This window comes from Eumetopias jubatus, unplaced genomic scaffold, assembly GCF_037043125.1.
Source record: "Eumetopias jubatus isolate StellerSeaLion01/CBP00866 unplaced genomic scaffold, mEumJub1_p1.0 scaffold_6, whole genome shotgun sequence".
Taxonomy (NCBI): domain Eukaryota; kingdom Metazoa; phylum Chordata; class Mammalia; order Carnivora; family Otariidae; genus Eumetopias; species Eumetopias jubatus.
Genome location: NW_028274812.1, coordinates 112,899,787 through 112,924,774, shown reverse-complemented (window position 1 = coordinate 112,924,774; position 24,988 = coordinate 112,899,787). Strand labels below are relative to the sequence as shown.

General features: G+C 37.7%; 1 protein-coding gene across 2 annotated transcripts in view; it reads right to left on the bottom strand.

The window, feature by feature from the left end:
* The window catches only part of KIF6 (kinesin family member 6), a 440,420-nt gene that overhangs the window by 283,464 nt on the left and 131,968 nt on the right, over positions 1-24,988 (bottom strand). For both annotated transcript variants that reach the window (XM_028120400.2, XM_088024363.1), the window contains exon 6: positions 18,858-18,987. In XM_028120400.2, the coding sequence (XP_027976201.2) occupies positions 18,858-18,987 (130 nt within the window). The remainder of the gene's footprint in view (positions 1-18,857; positions 18,988-24,988) is intronic.

Here is a 24,988-nt window from a genome sequence, read left to right as displayed (position 1 = left end):
CCAACGAAACTAGAAGTTGGTTCTTTGAAAGAATTAATAAGATCGATAAACCACTGGCCAGACTTATCCAAAAGAAAAGAGAAAGGACACAAATTAATAAAATTATGATTGAAAGGGGAGAACTCATGACTAACACCAAGGAAATAGAAACAATTGTTAGAAATTATTATCAACAACTATATGCCAATAAACTGAGCAATCTGGATGAAATGGAGGCCTTCCTGGAAACCTATAAGCTGCCAAGACTGAAACAGGAAGAAATTGACAACCTGAAAAGGCCAATAACCAGTAATGAGATTGAAGCAGTGATCAAAAACCTCCCCAAAACCAAGAGTCCAGGGTCTGATGGATTCCCTGGGGAATTCTACCAAACATTCAAAGAAGAAATAATACCTATTCTACTGAAGCTGTTTCAAAAAATAGAAACAGAAGGAAAACTTCCAAACTCATTCTATGAGGCCATCATTACCTTAATTCCCAAACCAGGCAAAGACCCCATCAAAAAGGAGAATTTCAGACCGATATCCCTGATGAATATGGATTCCAAAATCCTCAACAATCCTAGCTAATAGGATCCAACAATACATTAACAGGATCATCCACCATGACCAAGGGAGATTTATCCCCGGGATGCAAGGGTGGTTCAACATTTACAAATCAATCAATGTGATAGAACACGTTAATAAGAGGAGGGAGAAGAACCATATGGTCCTCTCAATTGATGCAGAAAAAGCATTGACAAAATACAACATCCTTTCCTGATTAAAACTCTTCAGGTTATAGGGATAGAGGGAACATTCCTCAAGTTCATAAAATCCATCTATGAAAGACCCACAGCGAATATCATCCTCAATGGGGAAAAGCTGAGAGCCTGTCCCTTAAGATCAGGAACATGTCAAGGATACTCACCCTCGCCACTACTGTTCAACATAGTACTAGAAGCCCTAGCAACAGCAATCAGACAACAAAAAGATATAAAAGGTATTCAAATTGGCAAAGAAGAAGTCAAACTCTCTCTTTTCGCAGACGACATGATATTTTATGTGGAAAACCCAAAAGACTCCACCCCCAAATTACTAGAACTCATACAGCAATTCAGTAGTGTGGTAGGATACAAAATCAATGCATAGAAATCAGTTGCTTTCTTACACACTAACAACGCAACTGTAGAAAGAGAAATTAGAGAAATGATTCCATTTACAATAGCACCAAAAACCATAAGATACCTCGGAATAAACCTAATTAAAGAGGTAAAGGAACTATACTCTAGGAACTACAGAATACTCATGAAAGAAATTGAAGAAGACACAAAAAGATGGAAAAACATTCCATGCTCATGGATCAGAAGAATAAACATTGTTAAAATGTCTATGCTACCCAGAGCAATCTATACCTTCACAATGCCATCCTGATCAAAATTCCAAAGACATTTTTCAAAGTGCTGGAACAAACAATCCTAAAATTTGTATGGAATCAGAAAAGACCCTGAATCACCAAGGAAATGTTGAAAAAGAAAAACAAAGCAGGGGGCATCACGTTGCCTGATTTCAAGCTATATTACAAAGCTGTGATCACCAGAACAGCATGGTACTGGCACAAAAACAGACATATAGACCAATGGAACAGAATAGAGAGCCCAGATATGGACCCTCAACTCTATGGTCAAATAATCTTTGACAAAGCAGGAAAAAACATGCAATGGAAAAAAGACAGTCTCTTCAATCAGTGGTGCTGGGAAAATTGGACAGCCACATGCAGAAGAATGAAACTCGACCATTCTCTAACACCATTCACAAAGATAAACTGAAAGTGGATGAAAGACCTCAATGTGAGGCAGGGATCCATTAAAATCCTAGAGGAGAACATAGGCAGTAACCTCTTTGACATTGCCCACAGCAACTGCTTTCAAGATACATCTCCCAAAGCTAGTGAAACAAAAGGAAAAATGAACTTTTGGGACTTCATCAAGATAAAAAGTTTCCACACAGCAAAGGAAACAGTCAACAAAAGAAAGAGGTAACCCACAGAATGGGAGAAGATATTTGCAAACGACACTATAGATAAAGGGCTGGTATCCAAGATCTATAAAGAACTTCTCAAACTCAACACCCAAAAAACAAATAATCATGTCAAAAAGTGGGCAGAAGATATGAAAAGACACTTCTCTGAAGAAGACATACAAATGGCTAACAGACACATGAAAAAATGTTCATCATCATTAGCCATCAGGGAAATTCAAATCAAAACCACATTGAGATACCACCTTACACCAGTCAGAATGGCAAAAATGGACAGGGAAAGAAACAACAAATGTTAGAGAGGTTGTGGAGAAAGGGGAACCCTCTTACACTGTTGGTGGGAATGCAAGTTGGTACAGCCACTTTGGAAAACAGTGTGGAGGTGCTTCAGAAATTTAAAAATAGAGCTACCCTATGACCCAGCAATTGCACTACTGGGTATTTACCCCAAAGACACAGATGTAGTGAAAAGAAGGACCATATGCACCCCAATGTTCATAGCAGCAATGTCCGCAATAGCCAAACTGTGGAAAGAGCCGAGATGCCCTTCAACAGATGAATGGATAAAGAAGATGTGGTCCATATAGACAATGGAATATTACTCAGCCATCAGAAAGGATGAATACCCAACTTTTACATCAACATGGATGGGACTGGAGGAGATGATGCTAAGTGAAATAAGTCAAGCAGAGAAAGTCAATTATCATATGGTTTCACTTATTTGTGGAACATCAGGAATAGCATGGAGGACATTAGGAGAAGGAAGGGAAAAATGAAGGGGGGCGGAATCGGAGGGAGAGATGAACCATGAGAGTCTATGGACTCTGAGAAACAAACAGGGTTTTAGAGGGGGGGAGGATCGGTTAGCCCGGTGATGTGTATTAAGGAGGGCACGTACTGCATGGAGCACTGGGTGTTATATGAAAACAATGGATTGTGGATCACCACATCAAAAACTAATGATGTATTGTATGGTGACTAACATAACATAATAAAATTAAAAAATAAATAAATAAAAGACATATTTGATTGTGTCAATCCTACCTATATCCCTGAATTATACTATCATGGTCCCTAAGACTAAATATCTCTAGTTCCTTCAAGTGTGTCTTAAGCAGCTGTTTCTCAAAATCTTTTTTTTAAATATAGCAGGCACTGTGATACCCTGAGTTGCATATATTGTTTCTAATGTAGCCTCACCACAGCAGAGGACATTGGAATCTGGGCAATCTAAATCTTGTGTTGCCAGTAAATAGCACTTGAAGTATTCTACTATATTTGCTCCACTTTTTACTCATGCTATGAAATTTGTTTGGAAAACACACACACACACACACACACACACACACACATTTATTTGATGACTGATTTAATTAGAATGTTACAATCTCTTGAGATATTTCTGGAACTGATTTTTGGGGTGTTTTGTTTGGTTTTTTTTTTTGCAATTCTGTGCTATCTATAAGTAAAAATATCCTCATCCAAATAATTTGTAAGACATCTAATAGAGCAGAACAACAACACTCCATGAACACTCCTATCCTCATAACCTGTTAGGCAACAGTTTTGGACATTTTCCAATTGGCTTCAATCCAAGTACTTTCATATACCTTCAATTTCTCTTTATATCCCCAAGGATGTTTTGAGAGACTTTATTAAATAAATTGGATTCATTTGATCTATGAATTTTTATAACCTTATCAAAAAAGTGAATGGAATTAGTTTAGGGTGAATCAATGTTGACTCTTTCCTAATTGCTTACTGACATTATTTAAGAAACCTTGATCAGATTCTTGTCTTAGGGCATAGCGTCAAAAATACTAACTTGCCATTTTCCAAATATGTTTTCCTTTTTGTAAAAGTTGAAAATAGATGACTTTCTTTCAGGGGGCAAATGTCTAAAAACCCAGGCTCACTGGGTCCCTTATAGATTCATCATAATGAAGTCCATCTGAAGGGTTACCTCCTCTAACAAAGTCTCTCTACTTCCCCCCTCCTCCCACCCAGATTCTGAGCTCCTTCAGGCTGGGACTGTATCTTATTCATCACCGTAACCCTAGCATAACATAACATGTGTTCAAAAATAATTGTTTAATTGTTGACCTTATTCATTTCTAGCTTTGTGGAATCTCTATGGCATGCTCCATAATTTCTAAAAATCTCCATATGATTCAGAGACCACATCTGAAAACTCCTCCCCCCAAAAAAAAACTCTTTAAGTCCATGGAATATTACTCATTTAAGTCTAAAAAATTAGAATTATTTGAAAAAGTAAGACCAACTCAAATCTGTCTACCTATGTGGGCTTCTATTAATTTTTGTGCCTAATTCCAGAGCTCTCCCACTACCCTCTATATCTTCAACTGCCTTTTCTCTTACTTAGAATGTCCTCTTGCTAGTCAAGTATTGTCTAGCATTTGTTACTGGAAAAGTATGCCCTTTTTCTCCTTCCCAAATAAGCCTACACAAAATTTGTTTATCTTCATGAATTCCCTCAGACTATTCCAAATGGATTTTTAAATGTTTACCATTTTAAATATTATGACAATATATGAATAATTTGCCACAGTGGGCAGTAAGAGGTGATGATGTGCTCTATGAGTGTTGGGTGGTCAGGCCACTTTGTGTGGTATAAAGAGCAGTGCACATTATGAAAGGTGACTCAAAAATGACCCTGACAGACAATGGTGATTCAAACTGTCTATACAGAAGGGCTTGGAGCAGCAATGTGGCTGAGGAGTGGTACTTGAAACTGCTTTTGCTGGAGCACCTGGGTGGCTCAGTTGGTTAAGCATCTGCCTTCAGCTCAGGTCATGATCCCAGAGTCCTGAGATCTAGCCCCGTGTGGGCTCCCTGCTGGGATCCCTGCTCAGCGGGAAGCCTGCTTCTCCCTTTCCCTCTGTTGCTCCCAACTATTTGTGTGCTCTCTCTCTCTCTCTCAAATAAATAAATAAAACCTGTAAAAAAATAAATAGAAAGAAAGAAAGAAACTGCTTTTGCAGAGCATTTTACATAATATAGCATTAAATCAAGAAAACATCACATGCCCACAGTGAAGACTAAAATTCCTTCTCCTGACCTCCAAGCCATTTACTGTCTCTGGCTGGGCTACCACTCTGAGAAACTATTTCATAAGTATAAAAATCTCAAATTTCATTGAACAAGAATCATTTTCTATAAAGCAGGAGACACTGGTAGGCTGAAAGAAATTTTTGAAAAGAAATGGTGTAGTGACAAGAATCAGGCAACATTGATGAACATTTTCAAAAGGCTGTTCATTCACCTTCCCTTTAAAAAAAAGATTTTATTTATTTTAGAGAGAGAGTGCGAGAAGGAGTAGAGGCAGAGGGAGAGGGAGAGAGAGAATCCTGAAGCAGACTCCCACTGAGTGCAGAGCCTATGCAGGGCTTGATCCCAGGACCCTGAGATCATGACCTGAGCTGAAATCAAGAGTCGGATGCTTAACCGACTGAGCCACCCAGGTGCCCCTCATCTTCCCTTTTGGATTCTGCAGATGTACAACAACCAAACCTGGTGCTCTATGATTTCATTATATATATTCTTTTGCTGTTGTTGTTGCACATATTCTTTTTGGCAGATCAACAAAGATTCCCTGTGAATTAAAATTTTCACCATTTTTTATAATAAAATTTTTTTTCACCTTTTTTTTCATTATTTCACAATAGGGTTTATGGGCGTGCGTGTGTGGGTGTGTGTGTGTGTGTGGTTGTATGTGTGTGGACATTTTCAAGGTTGAACATTTTGATTTTAGGGGCAAGAACTGGTAAATAAAATACTGTTTTGTGTTTACATAATATATTATTATGCTTTCAGTAAAATTTTTTTATTTTAGTTAATATCATGTCTTCAATCAAAATGATTATAGATAATATAGTCTATAATGATTCAATTAATTTCTTTAAATTACATATAACATTATTTCTAGGATCCTTTGAATGCTTCTTTATTTCTTATAAGCTTATATTCTATTCCTATGTACCAAATTCTTTTTCTTCAATCACTCCTCCATTTTGGAGTGAAATATCTCAACAAGAATTTCCACTACACTAGAATAGGTCAGGCGAAGAAAATCTCTTAGACTGAACAGAGTATATAATATATACACTTGAGATTCTTTAAAGAAAACCAACTAAGGACAAAAGTGCATGCAGAATCCAGAATTGAGATTTTCACTCCAATTCTCCTTGTTTGATAACATTTTCTAGCCAGATAGACTAACTGATCTGTTCCTCTGCTCATTTATTCTATCTGAATTTTGCAGACTGAAAATACTAACTTCTATGTGTTTTCTAGGCTACACCAGCCCTTCAGGTTAAAATGCTCACTTAACTAAGGATTCCCTAGCACCGACCCCCCCACCATTGGTTAAATGATTCCTTATCTAATTCTTCCCATAGCAAATGGGTTGGATTAGGAGGCCCACTACACCCTTGATGTACACTAACTCAGAATGAAGTGAGGTCTGACCAAACTTAGTGTTATAGCATGTGACGCTATAAACACCTGCCTTGATCCCTTCTGAGGCTGGTTTAGAAAGTAGTGCCTAGCAGCAAAATATCCCCAATTAGAGAAACTTCTGTTGGAATTAATGATCCTAAACTGCTTGTTTTTCTGAGTTTTCTCTTTATAAGATCCCTGGCTTTTAGAAAAAGTAGTCAATATCATTTTCCCTTATTATGGGATTTGTAGGCCAGGCATATTGTCAAAATAGTTTTGTAAAAGAGAAAGACAGTTTAGGCACACCAATTTTGTTTAAAATTTAAAAGCAAGCTTTGGAGCAAACTGGAACATATAATAAGAATATTCTAGCAAGTATGATTTTCATTTCTGATAAGAATAGACTATTATATTTTATTATATATTCCTCCTAACAAGTCTGGGATCAATTTGATAGATTTTTTTTTTTAACTTTCATATCCTCCCAGATCTATTAGGTGACTTAATTTTAAAGAAAACTAAATGTCAGGATTAGGGATAACTCTTCTTTTGTTGGATGTCAGAATTCAGAAGATGGCCTCCCTATGGGTCATTTCCTCAGGATTTGACAAATGAAAGTCAAGCACTTTTATATAAAAAGCTAAGTGTGCTAAAATTGGCACATATGCAAACTGAGAAGGAATTTTACCCATATCTTGAATCAGAGTTCTGTCCAAACTATCTTCTCTTTTTATCATCCTTGAATGAGATACCATTTCATCATCACCAGAGTACAGGTTTGCTTTCTGAACAATGGAAATTATGACTCCAAATGTTCCCCTGCCCGCCCCCTTTTTTTTACTTGACTGTAAGAAGAATCATAGCTAAATTTATTCTTTGATGGCAATAAGTAACACATCCCTGTTATCTAGCACGGTTTGCACCTCTTAAATCAAATTTAATGTTTTTTTCTCTTTTCCTTTTAAAATTCAGTCTGGCTTAACAATTTCCAAGTGTGACCATACACATGTCTGGAACAACAATATTATGGGACCAAAAAGTCTAATGATCTCAAGAATTGACACAAGTTCAGTAGATTTGTCTTTAGGGAAAACCTATTTTATATACACTGCACAGCTTGAAATTATAGGTAAGCTGAAAATACCCTTTGCTATCCTGTGTACAGACAATGAGATCAGTACTGATAACACGCCAAGCAGAACTCATGTATACATTCGTATTATTTTATTCTTATAAAAGAAGTTTATCCCATCCAATTGATCATGATAACTCTCAATGCAACGTTTGAGATCAGACATCAAGATCAATAACAGACATGTCATTCAGCCTACGGAAGAACTCTAGAAGCACAGGAGACTACTATTAGATACATTATTTCACTCTGTTTTATAGTCCAATCTTTTTTCCACATTTTGAAGATTCCACAGTTCTCTCTATGGCCACGAAGACCTCTTGCTGTTACAGCTGGTAAGACTCCAAATGGCCTACCCACAACATGATCAAATTACTTGCTGAAGGGTTTTGGTGGTTGATAAGACCCCTGTCTTCTCCCTCCAAGCTTGAACCAATATAAGGAATACATACAAAAGTTAGCCTGCCAAAAAAATAAAAAAATCTATCAGCAAGAAATGCTAAAAGAATAGCTTCTGTGCTTAAAACTACAGCCAAAGTGGACTTCCTGCCAGTTCCCTCCCGTGTATTCCTGATTTGTAAGATAAGCCAAAAGCAATCTATCTGAGCTATTATCTCAGTTTCTTATAGAAATACTTTTACTCAGGGGCTAATCCTGGGCCCCTTTGCCCTCTGATCCATCCCTTCCCTTTCCTCCCTCCCTCTCTCTCTCTCTCTCTCTCTATATATATATATATATATATATTTTTTTTTTTTTTTTTCCTGTACCACGGAGACGCTGAGCCCTAAAAGCAGTACCTTCCCAAGACCCTCTTTGCTGGCATCCAACTGGTGAAGTCAGGGAGGGGGAGAAATCCCCTGGCTTCTCCCTTGCTCAGGCCCTCCCATCTAGTGCCAGTGCCTTGGCTGGCTGAGATCTGCCTTCCCAGGGCAGCACTCCCAGGGCTTGCAGACTTCTCTTTCTAGGTGGCACCTTCTCTCCTTATATTTTGTATCCTTATTTCTCCACATTTCTTCCTCTTCTTTTCTCCTCCCCATCCTCAGCTTCCCCCTCCTCTTCCTCCTCCTCCTTTTTTGCTTCTAATGGCACTTTCATCTTTACAATGGCTTTCTTTTTCTCTCTCATTTCTTTTCCGAGTTCTCCAAGTTTGCTTTTCATCTTCTTCTCTTGTAATCCCTTCTATATTTTGGAGCTATTTTTTTTTTAAACACAGACTACCTGGAGGTAACATATTTAAGACTTTGAAGTATACTTCCTCTGCTCCCTGATGTAATAAGCCTTCAAATAGATGTTCCTTAGCCATCCCCCGCCCTATTCCATATACATGGATAAGTCTTCAGCTGTTTTCTTTTCTTTCTTTTTTTTTTTAAGATTTTATTTATTTATTTGACAGAGAGAGTGAGAGAGCACAAGCAGGGGGAGCGGCAGAGGGAGAGGGAGAAGCAGGCTGCCCGCTGAGCAAGGAGCCGGATGCGGGGCTCGATAGATTCCCAGGACCCTGAGATCATGACCTGAGCTGAAGGCAGACGCTTAACTGACTGAACCACCCAAGTGCCCCTCTTCACCTGTTTTCTTTCTGATAATGTTCCCTCTGAACACATCCATCTTTTTTTTCTAAAGAATAGTCTAGGGGATGGATGAGGAAACATTCAAATTAAGTTTGTGCCCTGAGTACTTTTTCTTTATATCTGTTATGTTCTGAGTCTGAAGAACATATACTTTCCTCAATTTTTTGCCCAAAAAGGCCCGGGATGGTAAGTCACAAACTCTCTGAATCCCATTCACCAAACACCATCTTTCTGGCCATGAGCCAAGACCACTGACCATAAAAATGATCTTTCAGGTTTCTTCTTTGAATCCACCTTTCATAGTGTAGAATGAATATCTATCTAATACTGCTCCCCCTCCCCTGTCCTTGCCTATATTCTTAGATCTCATCACTGTAACCAAAAGATCATTGGATTTGCGTTTGAGAATTGTGACCATTTCTTTAAGGGGAAACTGTATACTGACTGAGGGTGGAGGATAAATGTGTTGGCTCTCAGCACCCTCCCTCACCATAATTCAAATTTCATATTTGGCAGCTTTTCTCATGGTTTGAGGTTATGGCTATTTTCTTGTTTCACTGAAGATGGCTTTTTATCCCCTGTGTTTTTTATATTTTATTGCAATTGTTGGGGAATTTCAGTAACAGGGAGTAGGGTAAAAATTACTTTCTTCTCCTATGTTTAAACATAAATGAGAATTTGAAAGATCAGTAGAAACTCTGGAGCTAAACTTTACAGTCAAAAAAATTATGTTTCTCTCATCATGTATATGGAATATGTGCATTTTAACTTTCTAATAATGGCTGTACCAGACTACTTCATTTATTTTAATAAATAAATGTTTTAGATCTCAAAACTCACAGTTCATGTAATACTACTAATCAGGTTAGATGAGAGCAGAATGCAAACTATGTTATAACACAGAATCACTATTTTTAAGAAATTTCTATCTCATATATCAAATATGAGAAAGAAATGCCTGACATATAGTAAGTGCTCAAAATTGAAGTTTCCTTCCTTCAGTGGATAAGAGAAGAGGTTAGAATTGTCAACACATCTGCTGAGGCTTCTCCCTGCCTATGGAGACCTACTAATAAGAGATGCTATTCTTGTAATAAGGGCAGGGCCAAAATGTAGTTTGCATGCTGTGCTTCTTGCTCTTCCCAGGCTCACAAATCTTGGAATAAACTTGCTAATTATACACAATTAATGTATCTTTCGAACAAAAATCTGTGGGAATCTGTTAGTCAGTGTTCTTCTAACGGTCTTGCAGAATAGGATCCTGGAATGCTAATTGCACCCCAAATCCTCTTGTTTCCCACACACACCGCACAAGATCAAGGCTTAGAGGGTTGTTAACAAACACATTCACACAGTAAAACTGCTCTTTCTTCCCTGTGCTGTCCTCATATTATTGGATCACATGTCCAACACCAGTTGTTCCTACCAACTCTGCTCACACCCTGTCTCCCAGCTGGCTTTGCACTTCCACAGGATCCAACATTCGCTCCACAAGTTTGATAATGTGCAAAGTCTGAGAAATTACAAAACATTCCAGAGCAACTCAAATAAATCTATCTTTTTTATTTCAAGCAAAGAACTAGGTAGGAAGACCTCTAACAGCTCCTGGCAAAATAATTTATAAATCCCATAAACTTTGTTGATAGGCTGATTATTTGGAAAGTAATCTCTTCCAAAAGGCCTAGAGTACCACAAATTGTAAAAAGTCAAAGTTGTCTGGGACGTACTCTGTACTTGCCAACAGGCACAGTGTACCATAAAACCAGTTTCGATTCTGGGCCTGAGATTGTAGGTCTTCTCTCCTAAAATCACCAAATCTTCCTCTCCCCATCAATGCAAGCAAATAATTAATTAATGACTGACCAATATTGCCAGGTGCTGAGAGAACAGAGTTGAACAGGCTGCCAGACTTACCTTTAAATAATTGGTAGCTGAAAATTGTAAGGTCTTCCCAAATGTCACTTAATTCTTACTATAACCCTAGAAAGTAGGTCTCATTGTGCCCATTGTACAGGTTAGAAACGGGTTCACATCGGGTCAGTGACTTGCCCAAGAACATATACCTGTCAAGGTGGAGCCAAGAGTGGAATAGGAGGTCATCTCCAAAGCTCATGCACTTCGTCACTGCCTGACAGGAATGCACAGTGATGACAGAGAAGCCAGAGAGTGGACATCAACACTGACTGGAAGAACTTACCTGATGGTTCACTCAGGAAAGGAAGAAAGCAAACCACCTACCAATGGGACCCTGGACTTTCCCAGTGTTGGCACAAAGTGTTCTTTTCTCACCAAAGGTCCCCTTCAGGCAGTTTCGTAGCCAATGCTGTATACTAGATATAGCATATTATTCCTCCTGAATTCATCAAGGTCAAGAACTATACCAGGTATCAATCACTCAATCACTAAAGAAAATATAGTCTAGGTTCTCTGGACACTGGATTAGTTTTCCAGGGCTGTCATGACAAAGTACAACAAACTGGGGGCTTAAACAACAGAAGTTTATTATCTCACGGTTCTTAAGGTTAGAAGTCCAAATTGGAGGTGTTGGCAGGGTTGGTTCATCCCTCTGAGGACTGTAAGGGAAGGATCTGTTCCAGGCCCCTCTCCTTGCTTATAGATGAGCGTTTTTGTGTTCACACAGCATTCTCCCTGTATATGCATCTAACTCCAAATTTCCCCATTTTATAAGGACACCAGTCATACAGGATTAGGGCTCACCCTAATGAACTCATTTTAAATTGATGACCTCTATAAAGACCCCACCTCTCAATAAGGTCACATTCTGAGGTACTGGGGGTTAGGACTTTAACATATGAATGAAGAGGAGGGGGAAGGACATAATTCAGCCCATAACAGACACTACTATGAAGTTTTGGTAGAAGACACCCCAGATACTATTCTCTTCTCCAAACTGGCTTGTAAAAGAGGCTTGTATTAGCCTAATGATTCACTCTGAGCAACATCACAACTCCTCGAAATGAATATTTAATGGCACTTTTAACAATGGAAGCTACTTCTAGAAGGAGGATTCAAAATGAACCCTGATTTTATTAATTCAGGATAGCCTTTTTCAAGATTCAAGTAAAATCCCCATGCCCTAGAAATCTTTGATAAGATCCACTCCATCCTAATGATGATGATCCTTTTCCATGTCCCAGGTCAAAATGTGAACAATGGAATGGATGCTACTGGGCATCAAATTTCAATTCAAAAAAACAAAATGCTTTCTAATAAGTAGAATTATTCATCAATGAGCTATTGCATGTCTAAGCATGGCATCCAAGGCAGAAACCATAAAACAAAAAGACCCACTTAACTATAGTAAAAAAAAAAAGAGAAACCAAAAGAAATTCTATAAAATTTAAAAATATTTGCTAAATATATGACAAAGGCAAAAAGTTATTATCTTTAATGTTATTCATTCAATGATTATTTACTGAGCACCTATTATATGTCAGGTTCTGTTTCTAGGTATGGCGGATGTGAACAAGACCAAGTCCCAGCCCTCATAGAGTCAACAAATCAACAGACTTACCCTAAGACTCCAAGAGAAAACAATTAGAAGACATAAACAAAAACAGAAATTCAAATGGTAAATAAATTAAAACAAGATTTTTTTTTGCCTGCCAAATTAGCAGAACTTTCAGATTTTGTGGTGTTGGCAAGGGTGTAGAATATGGACTTTCCCACATTCTTATCTAAGAGTGTGTTTCAACCAGCTTCTTAATGGTAAAACCCAAACTGCCCTCAGGTTTAGCCTGAGCACATTTAAAATGCTAAGATGGCAAATGACATATCCAATAGAGGGTTAGTATCCAAAGTAGATAAAGAACTGATACAACTCAACACTCAGAAAACAAATAACCCAATTAAAAAATGGGCAGAGGATGTGAACAGATATTTCTCCAAAGAAGACCTACAGATGGCCAACAGACACATGAAAAGATGCTCAACACCCCTTATCATCAGGGAAGTGCAAATCAAAACTACAAGGAGATATCACCTCACACCTGTCAGAATGGCTAAAATCAAAAACACAAAAAACAACAAGTGTCAGTGAGGATGTAGAGAAAAGGAATCCTCATGTACTGTTGGTGGGAATGCAAACAGGTGTAGCACTGTGGAAAACAGTAAAGAGGTTCCTCAAAAAGTCAAAAATAGAATTACCATATAATCCAGTAATTGCAATATTGGGCATTTACCCCAAAAATACAAAAACACCAATTCAAAGGGATACATGCACCAGTATGCTTATAGCAGCATTATGTACAATAGTCAGATTAGGGAAGCAGCTCAAGTGTCCATTGACTGATGAATGGATGAAGAAGAAGTGGTATATAAGTACAATGGAATATTACTCAGCCATAAAAAAGAATGGAATCTTGCCATTTGCAACAACATGGATGGAGCCAGAGAGTATAATGCTGAGCAAAATAAGTCAGTCAGGGAAAGACAAATACCATATGATTTCACTCATATGTGGAATTTAAGAAACAAAACAAATGAATAAGGAGGAAAAGAGAGAGAGAGAGACAAATCAAGAAACAGACGCTTAACTATAGAGAACAAACTTATGGTTACCAGAGGGGAGGGGGTCGGGGTTTGAGTGAGACAGGTGATGGGGACTGAGGAGTGCACTTGTCATGATGAGCACTGGATAATGTATGAAAGTGTCGAATTACTATATTGTACACCTGAAATAAATATAACACTGTATGTTAACTACAGTGGAATTAAAATTAAATTAAATTAAATAAAAAATTTTAGATCTTCAGGTTTTGCATTCATTAAGCATTTCTGTAAGTACTTACTGTATGCCAGGCAGTGCTCGAGGTACTGGGGACCCAAGGGTGAAGAAAATATAAAAAGATCCAGGCCCTGAAAGAGCTTACTCCAGTTGGGGGGACAAATGTAATTTTTTAAAATACAGCTTTGTACATGTTCTAGCAAAAAGAAATAAAATAAAATGCTGAAATGCATACTCCTGGGCTCCACCGCAGAGATTCCGAATCCACTGATCAGAAATGAGACCCAAGAAAGGTCTCTTGACTACTACAGGGTATTCTAGTGCAAGTTACCTCAGGCCACACTTGGGCACAGAATGCTCTAGACCATGGGTGGGGCTGAGCCAATGGTCCCAGCAATAGGATTTTGCAGGGCTTAACAATCAAATGCAGAATGTCTTGGTCAATTAGATTTGATCAATTGATGGAAATATTTCAGTGATAAGATAGAAAAGTATCAAGTCATACTTGCTACTGGTGGGCTTTGACACTGGGTCACACACAGTTCAGCTTTGACAATTTATCCTGTTTGACACAGCAAGTCAACTGTTTTAAAAAACCTCCCTAAGGACATAATCAGGTTTTATTCAAAATATTAGTAGGATTACAGAAATTATTTAAGAATTCTGAAAAAATAAGAAGAGGATGAAGCTACTCTTAATTACTTTTCCTTAAAATGTTGGCTAGGGGTAGAGAACACTGAAGGAAAGAGAGCTCCACTCTGTGTCCCTCAGATTCAGGCTCTGTTTTGCAAATGTTTTCTGGTTACCATGGCAACTTCTGTATGTCTCTGTGTAAATGGGAAATTGGGAACCTCATTTAAAAAAAAATGATTAGTGTGTTCTTTTTATCCTGGTAAGCTCATTCTGTGCTGACAAATTATATTCTGACAGCTAGGTTGTAATCTAAAACATACTTTTTTAGAGGCTCTGAATAATAAAGTGTTTCCAGGGACTGATAGTTAGTCTTCCTTTATATTTTTATGTATTTGTTTTCAATAAATTCAAGAGATAAACTGAAGTGCTAAATACTTGCTACACTTTTTAAATAACTCAGAAATATGTCCTCCCTTTAAAAAGTTGACATATGTCAATTTGATTATTGTACTCATGAGATGTAATAAAAGGAAAAAGCACAAGCTTCAAAATCAGTCAGACTTGAAGCTGAACTGTGGCCCTGACATTTGCTAGTTAGTTGTGTGACCTTGGGCAAGTAGTCTAACTCTTTGATCCTCAGTTTTTATCTATAAAATAAGAATCAAAAATAACATATACATGTAGAAAGTGTCCACAACAGTGCCAAGTCTATTGAGCAGGTTCTTTTTTTTTTTTTTCTAAAGATTTTATTTATTTATTTGAGAGAGAGAATGGGAGATAGAGAGCAGGAGAGGAAGAGGGTCAGAGGGAGAAGCAGACTCCCTGCCGAGCAGGGAGCCCGATGTGGGACTCGATCCCAGGACTCCAGGATCATGACCTGAGCCGAAGGCAGTCGCTTAACCAACTGAGCCACTCAGGCGCCCGAGCAGGTTCTTGATGTAACAAGTAGCTATCACTACCAAAGAAAAAATAAAAAGCAAGCAGAGAAACATCCAAAACCTATCAGACTTGGCTTAAAAGAAATTGGGCTTTACATAGAAAAAAAAAATGAATAAATAAAAAAATAATGCACAATCAACATTATTAGGATTGAACTTTGTCATGTTTTAGCTATTTATGATACTATTATTAGACACTCAGCAGTAATAGGAAAAGACTGTTGGAATTCTGTAAGATGGTAGAACATGACAGATACTCTGGCACAAAGAAGTTTAAAGTCCTCAAAACTTTAGAAAACAATAGTCTGAAAATATGCCGTCAGCTAAAGTCAACGCATAACTTTGAAATATTAAATAGCCAAGCTTTTAAGCTAATAGAGGTCATGGTGAACGAGGGCCAGGAGCCCTCCCTCGGTAACCCACTCAAGATGAGACAATATAATTGTGAGGGAAAGGCCTCGGTTTCTGTAGGCATGAGTCACCTATGGAGGAAGGTTAGCATCGTGGCAGGGACAGGTTTCCCTATTTGTTTTCTAATAGCATTTACAAATTTACTTTTTCTCTCTTTCATATTCTGTTGGTGGCCAGGACTCAGTTATATCCTGTATCTCTAGGTTTGCTCTTTATTAAACTGTGAATGGAGAATCAGGATTTTTAGTAGGGCATTCTAAATCTTTTGTCATTATACTCCCTAATTCTGAATCCGCTTTTATTTCTTAAGCTTCAATTATCATGACAAATAAGAGCACGGTGGATGATCACATGAGCAATTGTTGAAGCAAAACACAAATGCAAAACATTGGAAAGCAAAACAAGATATTTGGAAATTAAGCAACACATAAAACTTTCTTTGAGTGAAAATAATAATTTCAAGGTTCTTAAATCCATGTTACATGTAGCACAGAAATTCAACCTATATACGTTAGTCTATTGGAAAGCATTCATGCAGAACTGGTAAAAACAGCAAAACTAAGGACCCAGAATAACAGATGACAGCACCATGCTTTCACTATCTGAATTTGGTTTCCATTTATTCATCTTATATCTAAGGCAGTACATTCTGGAGAGTAGAAATGAACAGGAGATTTTCTCAGACTTCTTATGCTCCCAGCTTACTAACCTCACCCACTGCTTGTTATCAGAGACAAGGTAAAACACAGAACTCAGGGAGCATGGTTTAAAAAGGAAAGTGCCAAGAATATATAATGGGGAAAAGACAATCTCTTCAATAAATGGTGCTGGGAAAAGTGGATGGCTACATGCAAAAGAATGAAACTGGACCATACACAAAAATAAACTCCAAATGGATTACAGACCTAAATGTGAGACCTGAAACCATAAAACTCCTAAAAGAAAACACAGGCAGTAATCTCTTAGACATTGCCCTTAGCAACATATTTATGGATATGTCTCCTCAAGCAAGAGAAACAAAAGCAAAAATAAACTATTGTGACTACACCAAAATAAAAAGCTTTTGCACAGCAAAAGAAACCATCCACAAAACAGAAAGGCAACCTAGTGAATGGGAGAAGATATTTGCAAATGATAAATCTGATAAAAGGTTAATATCCAAAATACATAAAGAACTGATACAGCTCAACACCCAAAAAAACAAATAACCCAATTAAAAAATGGGCAGAAGACATGAATAGACATTTCTCCAAAGAAGAAATAGAGATGGCCAACAGACACATGAAAAGATGTTCATCAGTCACCATCAGAGAAATCCAAATCAAAATTACAATGAGATATCACCTCCCACCTGTCAGAATGGCTAGTATCAAAAAGACAAGAAATAACAAGTATTAGCAAGGATGTGAAGAAAAGGGAACCCTTGTGCACTGTTGGTGGGAATGCATACTGGTGTAGCCACTGTGGGAAACAATATGGAGGTTCCTTGAAAAATTAAAAATAGAACTACCATATGATCCAGTAATTCTACTACTGAATATTTACCCAAAGAACACAAAAACACTAATTCAAAAATAATAGGCATCCCTATGTTTATTGCAGCATTATTTATAATAGCCAAGATAAGGAAGCAACTCAAATGTCCACCAGTAGATGAATGGATAAAGAAGATGTGGTATATAGAAGCAATGGAATATTACCAGCCATTAAAAAGAATTAGATCTTGCCACTTGCAACAACATGGATAAACCTAGAAGGCATCATGATAAGTGAAATGCGTCAGACAGAGAAAGACAAATCCTAGGTGATCTCGCTTATATGTGGAATCTAAAAAAAAAACAACAACAACAACAACAACAACAACAAACAAAACCAAACAGACTCTTAAATACAAAGAACAAACTGGTAGTTGCCAGAGGGGAGGAAGATGAGGATGGGTAAAATGGGTAAAGGGGATTAAGAGGTACAAACTTTCAGTTATAAAATAAATCAGTCACAGAGATGAAAAGTACAGCATAGGGAGTATAGTCAGTACTATTGTAGTAACATTGCTTGGGGCCAACAGTGACCACCTCATGGTGGCAAGCACTGAATAACGTATAGACTTGTCAAATCACTATGTTGTTCACCTGAAACTAATATAATATTGTATGTTAACTATACTTCAATTAAAAAAAAACAAAAAAGGAAGTGCCAGTGTTAATGGTAAGCTCTTCATTTGGGGAACTGTTCCCACACCACCCCCACACCCATTCCTTTACTTCAGTGTCACTGGGTGAGAGCTTTGTGATGTTCCATCTTCAATCAGTAACTGGTTAGGGTCAAGGCCTCTGACCACACTTAGTCAGTCCTGACTCCTGTCTAGGGTTTCCAGGTGAAATACAGGCACCCAGTGAGGTCCAAATGTTAGATTAACAAGTAAGTTTTAGTATAAATACATCCCAAATATTGCACTGAGGCATACTTACTACACCCCATGGCAGTATTTGCAGATCTGCCAACAATAGCCGCAAATACATACAGCACTTCTCATGTTCCATGTATTGTTCTAAATGCCATATAAATATTAATTTCCTAAATACATGAAAATATGTGGATATGTAAACATGTGCCAATATTTGGAGGATCTGAGGTTAGGAATAATGAACTGTGTATTTTTAAATTTCAAAAATTATGCAAAAATTCCTATGATTAAAACATTTAAGGAGTTTCTGTTGGTTATCTGCAAACTAATTTGTAGAAAACTGAAAATATCAAAGGTGCCAGTCTAGAGATCAGACCCTGCTTCTTAACTAAGCTGAATGACCCTGGGAAAGTCTCAATTCTCTGAATCTAGGATTTCTTATCTGTGACAGGAGATCTGGATGAGATTGTCTTTGAGGTTGTTCTGTACCTAAAATTCTATTAGATCTTATAATATGGAAAAGCAGCTTGCGGAGAAAAGTTTATTACCTCAGCAATCATTCTGTTGGTGTCTCCTAAGAAGAGCAGATTTAGAGCTTCTTCCTCTGTGGCTGCCTGATGGAGAGACAGGTTTTTCAGGTGAATGTTCTGATCAGGGTCCTCCAATATTGTCACTTTCCTAGGAAAATGGGAAGCAACAAAACAAGGGATTTTGAGAATGAAAAGAACTGAAGTCTTCTTACAGGTTTATTTTTAAAAAGCTGTAGAGTACTACATCTTGAACTTATAAAATCAAACAATACACAAGACACTGTACAGTACTGGATACACATCAAAACACTGACATTCCTTTGACAGTACTATTAAATAGTCTGGGGGCTGAAAAGTGTATCACAAGCTCCTGATTCAAGGCTATCTGTCTTTGCAATCGTCGGATCACTAAATCATACATATTCTTGCTGAATTAAAAATGCAAATAGATAACCTACCTATATATCAGGGAAGTTGGCTACATTGTTTTTTCTCTGTCTAATTCAGCTTCTTACATAGGTAAGGCACTAATTATTCTTCTTCTAATTTTTCCCTTTTGTTCAATTTCATATTACTTTCAATTTACATGACCTTTCAAACTGGTTAGCTCATCAATTTAAACATGCTGGAAATTGAAGTATCTGCCATCCTTCCAGGAGTTATTACCTTGTCTAGTTTTCTTATCAAGATGAGTTTTAAAATTCTCAGGAAGTCTTATAATAAAGTTTTAGTTTGTCATTATTATTTTTATGTCCATCAAATGTGTTTCTTAATCCTTGTTTTTTTGTTTTTTTGTTTTACAACATATCTTTTCCCTCCATTACATCCTTATGGTCAAAGCTTTAGGTCTGGAATTACATTCATCTATTACAACTGCCTTCACGGGATGCCAACATCATTTCCTCCCCAAGTGAATCTTAACTCTGTTTCCAGAGTTGGCTTGTCAATACTCTCCTTGGAGTCCTTTTAGGACTTTCTGCAACTGAATACAATGTGAGCTCCTTATACTCTGCTTCAAAGGCCCACCGATTCAAGCAATAAAATTACTAGAGAGAGTTCCCTTCTGACTCTTGAGCTGTGCCTCCTTGATTTTCTTAAGAATTGTTAAGGAAAGAAAATCTTATAATTCACTAGTATTGCCAAAAATTACCTCGTCATATCTGCACTTGCTTAAGGCATTTGGGATCAATGATAAGGGCATCATCTAGCATTATTTCTCCTTTAAAAGTATAAATAGCCAATGGACATACGTCACTTGTCTATTTATAAAAACACATTTAGAATACCTTAAAAACAGAGATTTTGCAAATATCATTTTTTTTCATCCTTCCCTTTGGTAAAGAGGTTATCTGGGCTTTCATATGTAGTCTGTGGGTAAGATACTAATTGACGGAAGAAAATGTAGCTCTACCACAACACATCTGTGACCAATATGTCACTAATAATGTAGTCCTTTGCCAAGTTTTGGACTCCTTTTTGTCTCCTTCAACAATACCAACTAAGATGGAAAAAGATTTCTTCCCTTAATGAAAACAAATGTATTTTATTTATTTTTCAACAAGACTCATAAGTGAGCTTATTAAAAACGCTTAAGAGTTGAAAAATGCTTGGAAAACATGAATGCATTTTTAACTGAAATGGATGAATTGTGTTCTATTTTTAGGAACCCTCTCTACTCCTTAAACTTTAGATCCACCCTGACTTTCTAAAGTGCTCGAGAAGGTTTAGCTAAATTCAATCACTAGGGACACGGAAGTCAGAATTCTTCCTACATCCATAGATTCTGGGTGCAAGAAATTAAGTAATACTGGAAGGAAGACGAAAACAGGAAACAAGTGAGGAGATGGTACATTGAAAGTGAAAATAGAAGAGAGTTCTTTTTCAACATGGAGCTAACAATGAATTCTCCAACTCTGAGGCCAAGTCATCTGTGATACATGTTGAACCACCAAGCCAGAGACAGCATTATCTTGTGCAAGCTCAGAAAAGGGAGAGGCTGGGGGAGCAGGAAATGATTCAAAGAAGAGAATGCTCATGCTCTTTGGGCACCCAAAGGGTGCCAGGCACCAGCACTGTTTCATTTAATACAGTTGTTCTCACCTTGGCTGCACACCAGAACGATCTGTAGAACTAAAAGCAAACAATAAAAGGCTGATGCCGGGTCCTGTCCTAAGAGATTTTAATTTGATTGTTCTGGGGCCCTGGTCTGGGTATCAGAAATCATACACACTCCAAGTGAGTCTAGCGTACAGTCAAGACTGAAAGCCACTGAATTCATCTTTAATCACCCTACAAGGTAGATACATGGGGTGGAGATTTCTGGTTTCTTTATCTTACTTTCCGCCCAGTTCCACCCCATGCCCAAAGGGGAAAATTGATCATCTTATGGGTTGCAGGAAGTTACTCTTGAACTACACCTACTAATAGGCAAGGTCACTGTGAATTTTAAAAAGCTAGTCTTTTCTCAGGAAGTTTCTTGTCTACTCCCTGACTTCCCATACAGCTGATGGGTCAACTAAGTCACCCATCAGCCACAGCAGTAACTAATGCTCAACTGGGGATTATGATCTACCTAAACATCCATATGGTTTTTAACATTACCAAATCAAAAAACCTAAGTGCTGGTAGGGACTCAACATACATACATCTCTCACCATTACTTCACTGAAATAAGAAATGCAGAAAACAAGCAGGTTTGGAATTCTGAAAGTGTTCATTTGTTAGACAGCCTAAATGGCTCACTGATATGGGATTATATTTACATAGAATAGTTAGAAGCATAAGGTGGGAAGTGTGAAATGTCATCAGAGGCATTTGGCTAAGCTACTTCTTTCTTCTAAATCATTGAGAACCTTTGATCTCCAGTGTGGCTACTTCAGAACTACTACACTTCTATATTTACTTCCAGGACCTTGCCCAGCTTTGTCACTTTGTCACAAAATACAATTTGCACATGCCCCCAGTTTTTCTGTTTAGAACTCTCAGCTCTCTTTTGTGACCCATCCCTATGCATCTCTCTGATGCTTTTCTGATATTATGTTTCCCTCACAATTGTCTGATTTCTTGCCCATGGAGGTTTTGAAAAGTAAATAAAATAAGCAGGTTGGCGTCCAATTTAGTTTGGCTTCTTTCATGGTTCTCTCTCTACTTAGGGCTCATCTGTGGCCACCCTGTAAAAGGTTCTACCTCTGGCATCCTTCTGGAATCTTCTGTGGTACAACTTTCTCTCTCCAGTCAGGATCTCCCTTGCCAGTTCTTCTCCTCAGATTCTTCCCTGGTTTCTGCCCAATCCCTTGGGCATGAGGCGTTGTACTTTCCTTCATAGCCCTGCCTGCCTTCACTGAAAATCCCTTTTGCACTAAGCCTGACAGCCAATGTGTCAGCCCCACCTACTCTCATGGCTTCGCTCACAGAAGCCCAGCCTGAGCCATGCCCTGAGTACTAACTCTTGCCTAGGTGGGCTAATCTGGGAGTGAGAATGTTTTAAACTTTGCTGCTGGTGGAATGCGTTTTCAAAGGTGGGGGAAATTAGAACCATTAGCAAAAGTTTCTCATCAAGTTGCTTCCTTCCTTGGCCTTTTTTTTCTCTCTCTCTCTCACAAATCAATAGCTATTTCCTGAATCCTTAGTCCACCACTCAATTCCGACTATAATTTTCATGGGCTTGAAAGAGGGCTTTATTAGAATTTCTTAAATAAACATCCTAATTCCAAGATGGAAACCCCCCAAACTATTTATTTGATTCTTTTTGAAAGGGCCTGTGAATAGTTTTCCCTACAAAATGTTTCTAAAATGTTTAAATTTCAAGCAAAAAGTCACTGATAGCCTTAACTTGGACACCTAAGTGGAAAAGTTCTGCTAAGTATACTCGGCCTGCTTAATGATGGGGAAGAAGCGGGCTTTGTGTTTTCTCTGTAAACAGAGAATCTTTTCCATTTGGCTAAGTAGTTGGAATTTGTAGACTCTTTCTAACTGGCTGGAAGACAGAGAAAGAGCAATAGCCAAGCTCTTGTTCTCAATAATGGAAGCCATCAATGAAAGAACCATCCCCTCCCCACACCCTACCTCCACAACATTCCAATACCACCAACTTGCTGAATAGGAACTTTTCCAGGAGTTGCTGCAATGAATCTGGTTTCTCATTTATATGTTGTAAACACGTGTTGCCATGGTGCTGTTTTTTTTTCTCCCTACTTGCAAATGCCCCATGTGATTGTGCAGGCGCCCTGCACAATGGCACCATGTCCAAGGGGGTGCAATTCATATCATAAGTTTGTATATTTATTATGAAAAAATGTCTATCAGAGGGCAGAAAAGCATCTTCTAACAAAACTAGCATATTACAACAGTTTTCCAACAGATGGCAGGGGTGCCTTTTAATAATTCACATGAAGGTGCTATCCAGAATAGAAGTAACCCTGTCTAGTTAGTTGCCTTGACTCAGAGAAATATCAATAGCAGGCCGGCCTCATGAAAATTGAAGGGGATCCAGTCAGGTTCTTCTAAATAAATGGATATGTTTCACATGTTGTAAACACAGTCACACTATTCATTTTAATGAAGAAAATACTCTTTCATTCGGTGGTTTCAACCTCTTTTTTTTTCCCCACCCCAACACACATTCTCAGAAGCTCTTCATGGTAAAGATTTGAGAAAAGGGAAGTGGCAAATTTTTAGGAGACATGTAAGGGGAACCATCCTTCCTGCATTTAAATAATTTTAAAGTTAGATTTTCTTCAGATTGACTAAAAATCTAAAAGATGTCCTCTGTTATATAGAAAATTGGAACATCCCTTGAGGAAGATTTACAAACCTGTAATCCATTTTTATATTGGTCTTAACCTAGACAGAATGGACTAAAAGTAATGGATATTTTTTCTATTTACTGAAAATTCTTTCTAGTAGATTGAAAAATGTATCTTTTCTTTATAGTTTTATCTAATATTATATCTTTTTACTGATAATGAAGAATCTAATCACATGACATTTTAAAAACTAAGTTATTTAATTTCACCTACTAAAAATACCAGTTTCTCTAGCAAATATTTAAGGAATCAATTATATCAATTCTCAATAATCTCTTTCAGAGGAAAGAAGCAGAACTATTTCCTAATTCATTTTATGAGGTCAGCATTACCTAATGCCAAAGATATACAAAGACATTGCAAGAAAACTAAAGACTAATATCTCTCATGAACACAGATGCAAAAATCCTCAACAAAACATTAGCAAATCAAATCCAACAAAGTAAAAAAAGAATTTATGCCACAACCGAGTGAGATTTGTCCCATGTATATGTGGTTGGTTTAATATTCAAAACTTAATTAATGTAATTCATCATACCAAGGCTAAAAAAGAAAAACCACATGACCATATCAATAGGTGCAGAAAAAGTAACAATATCCACCACCCATTCATGATAAAAACTCTCAGTAAACAAGGAATAGAGGGGAACCTTCTCAACTTAATAAAGACTACTATCAAAAATCTACAGCTAGGGCGCCTGGGTGGCTCAGTCATTAAGCGTCTGCCTTTGGCTCAGGTCATGATCCCAGGGTCCTGGGATCGAGTCCCACAACGGGCTCCCTGCTCCGCAGGAAGCCTGCTTCTCCCTCTCCCACTCCCCCTGCTTGTGTTCCTGCTCTCACTGTCTCTCTCTCTCTGTCAAATAAATAAATAAAATCTTAAAAAAAAAAAACCTACAGCTAACATCATAATTAATGGTGAGAAACTCAAAGCATTTCCGCTAAGATCAGATACAGGACAAGGGTGTCCCTCTTACCACTGCTTTTCAACATTGTAGTGGAAATCCTTGCTAATGCAACAATGCAAGAAAAGGAAATAAAAGGTATACAGATTGGGAAGGAAGACCTAAAACTGTTTCTGGTCACAGATGACATGATCGTCTATGTAGAATACTGAAAGAATTGACAACACAACTTCTAGGACTAATATGTAATTACAGCAACATTGCAGGATGTAAGGTTAATTTACAAAAGTCAATTGTTTTCTTATATACCAGAAATGAACAAGTAGAATTTGAAATTAAAAACACAATACCATTCACATTAGCATCCAAAAAAGTGAAATACTTAGGTATAAATCTAACAAAATGCACACAAGATCTATATGAGGAAAACTACAAAACT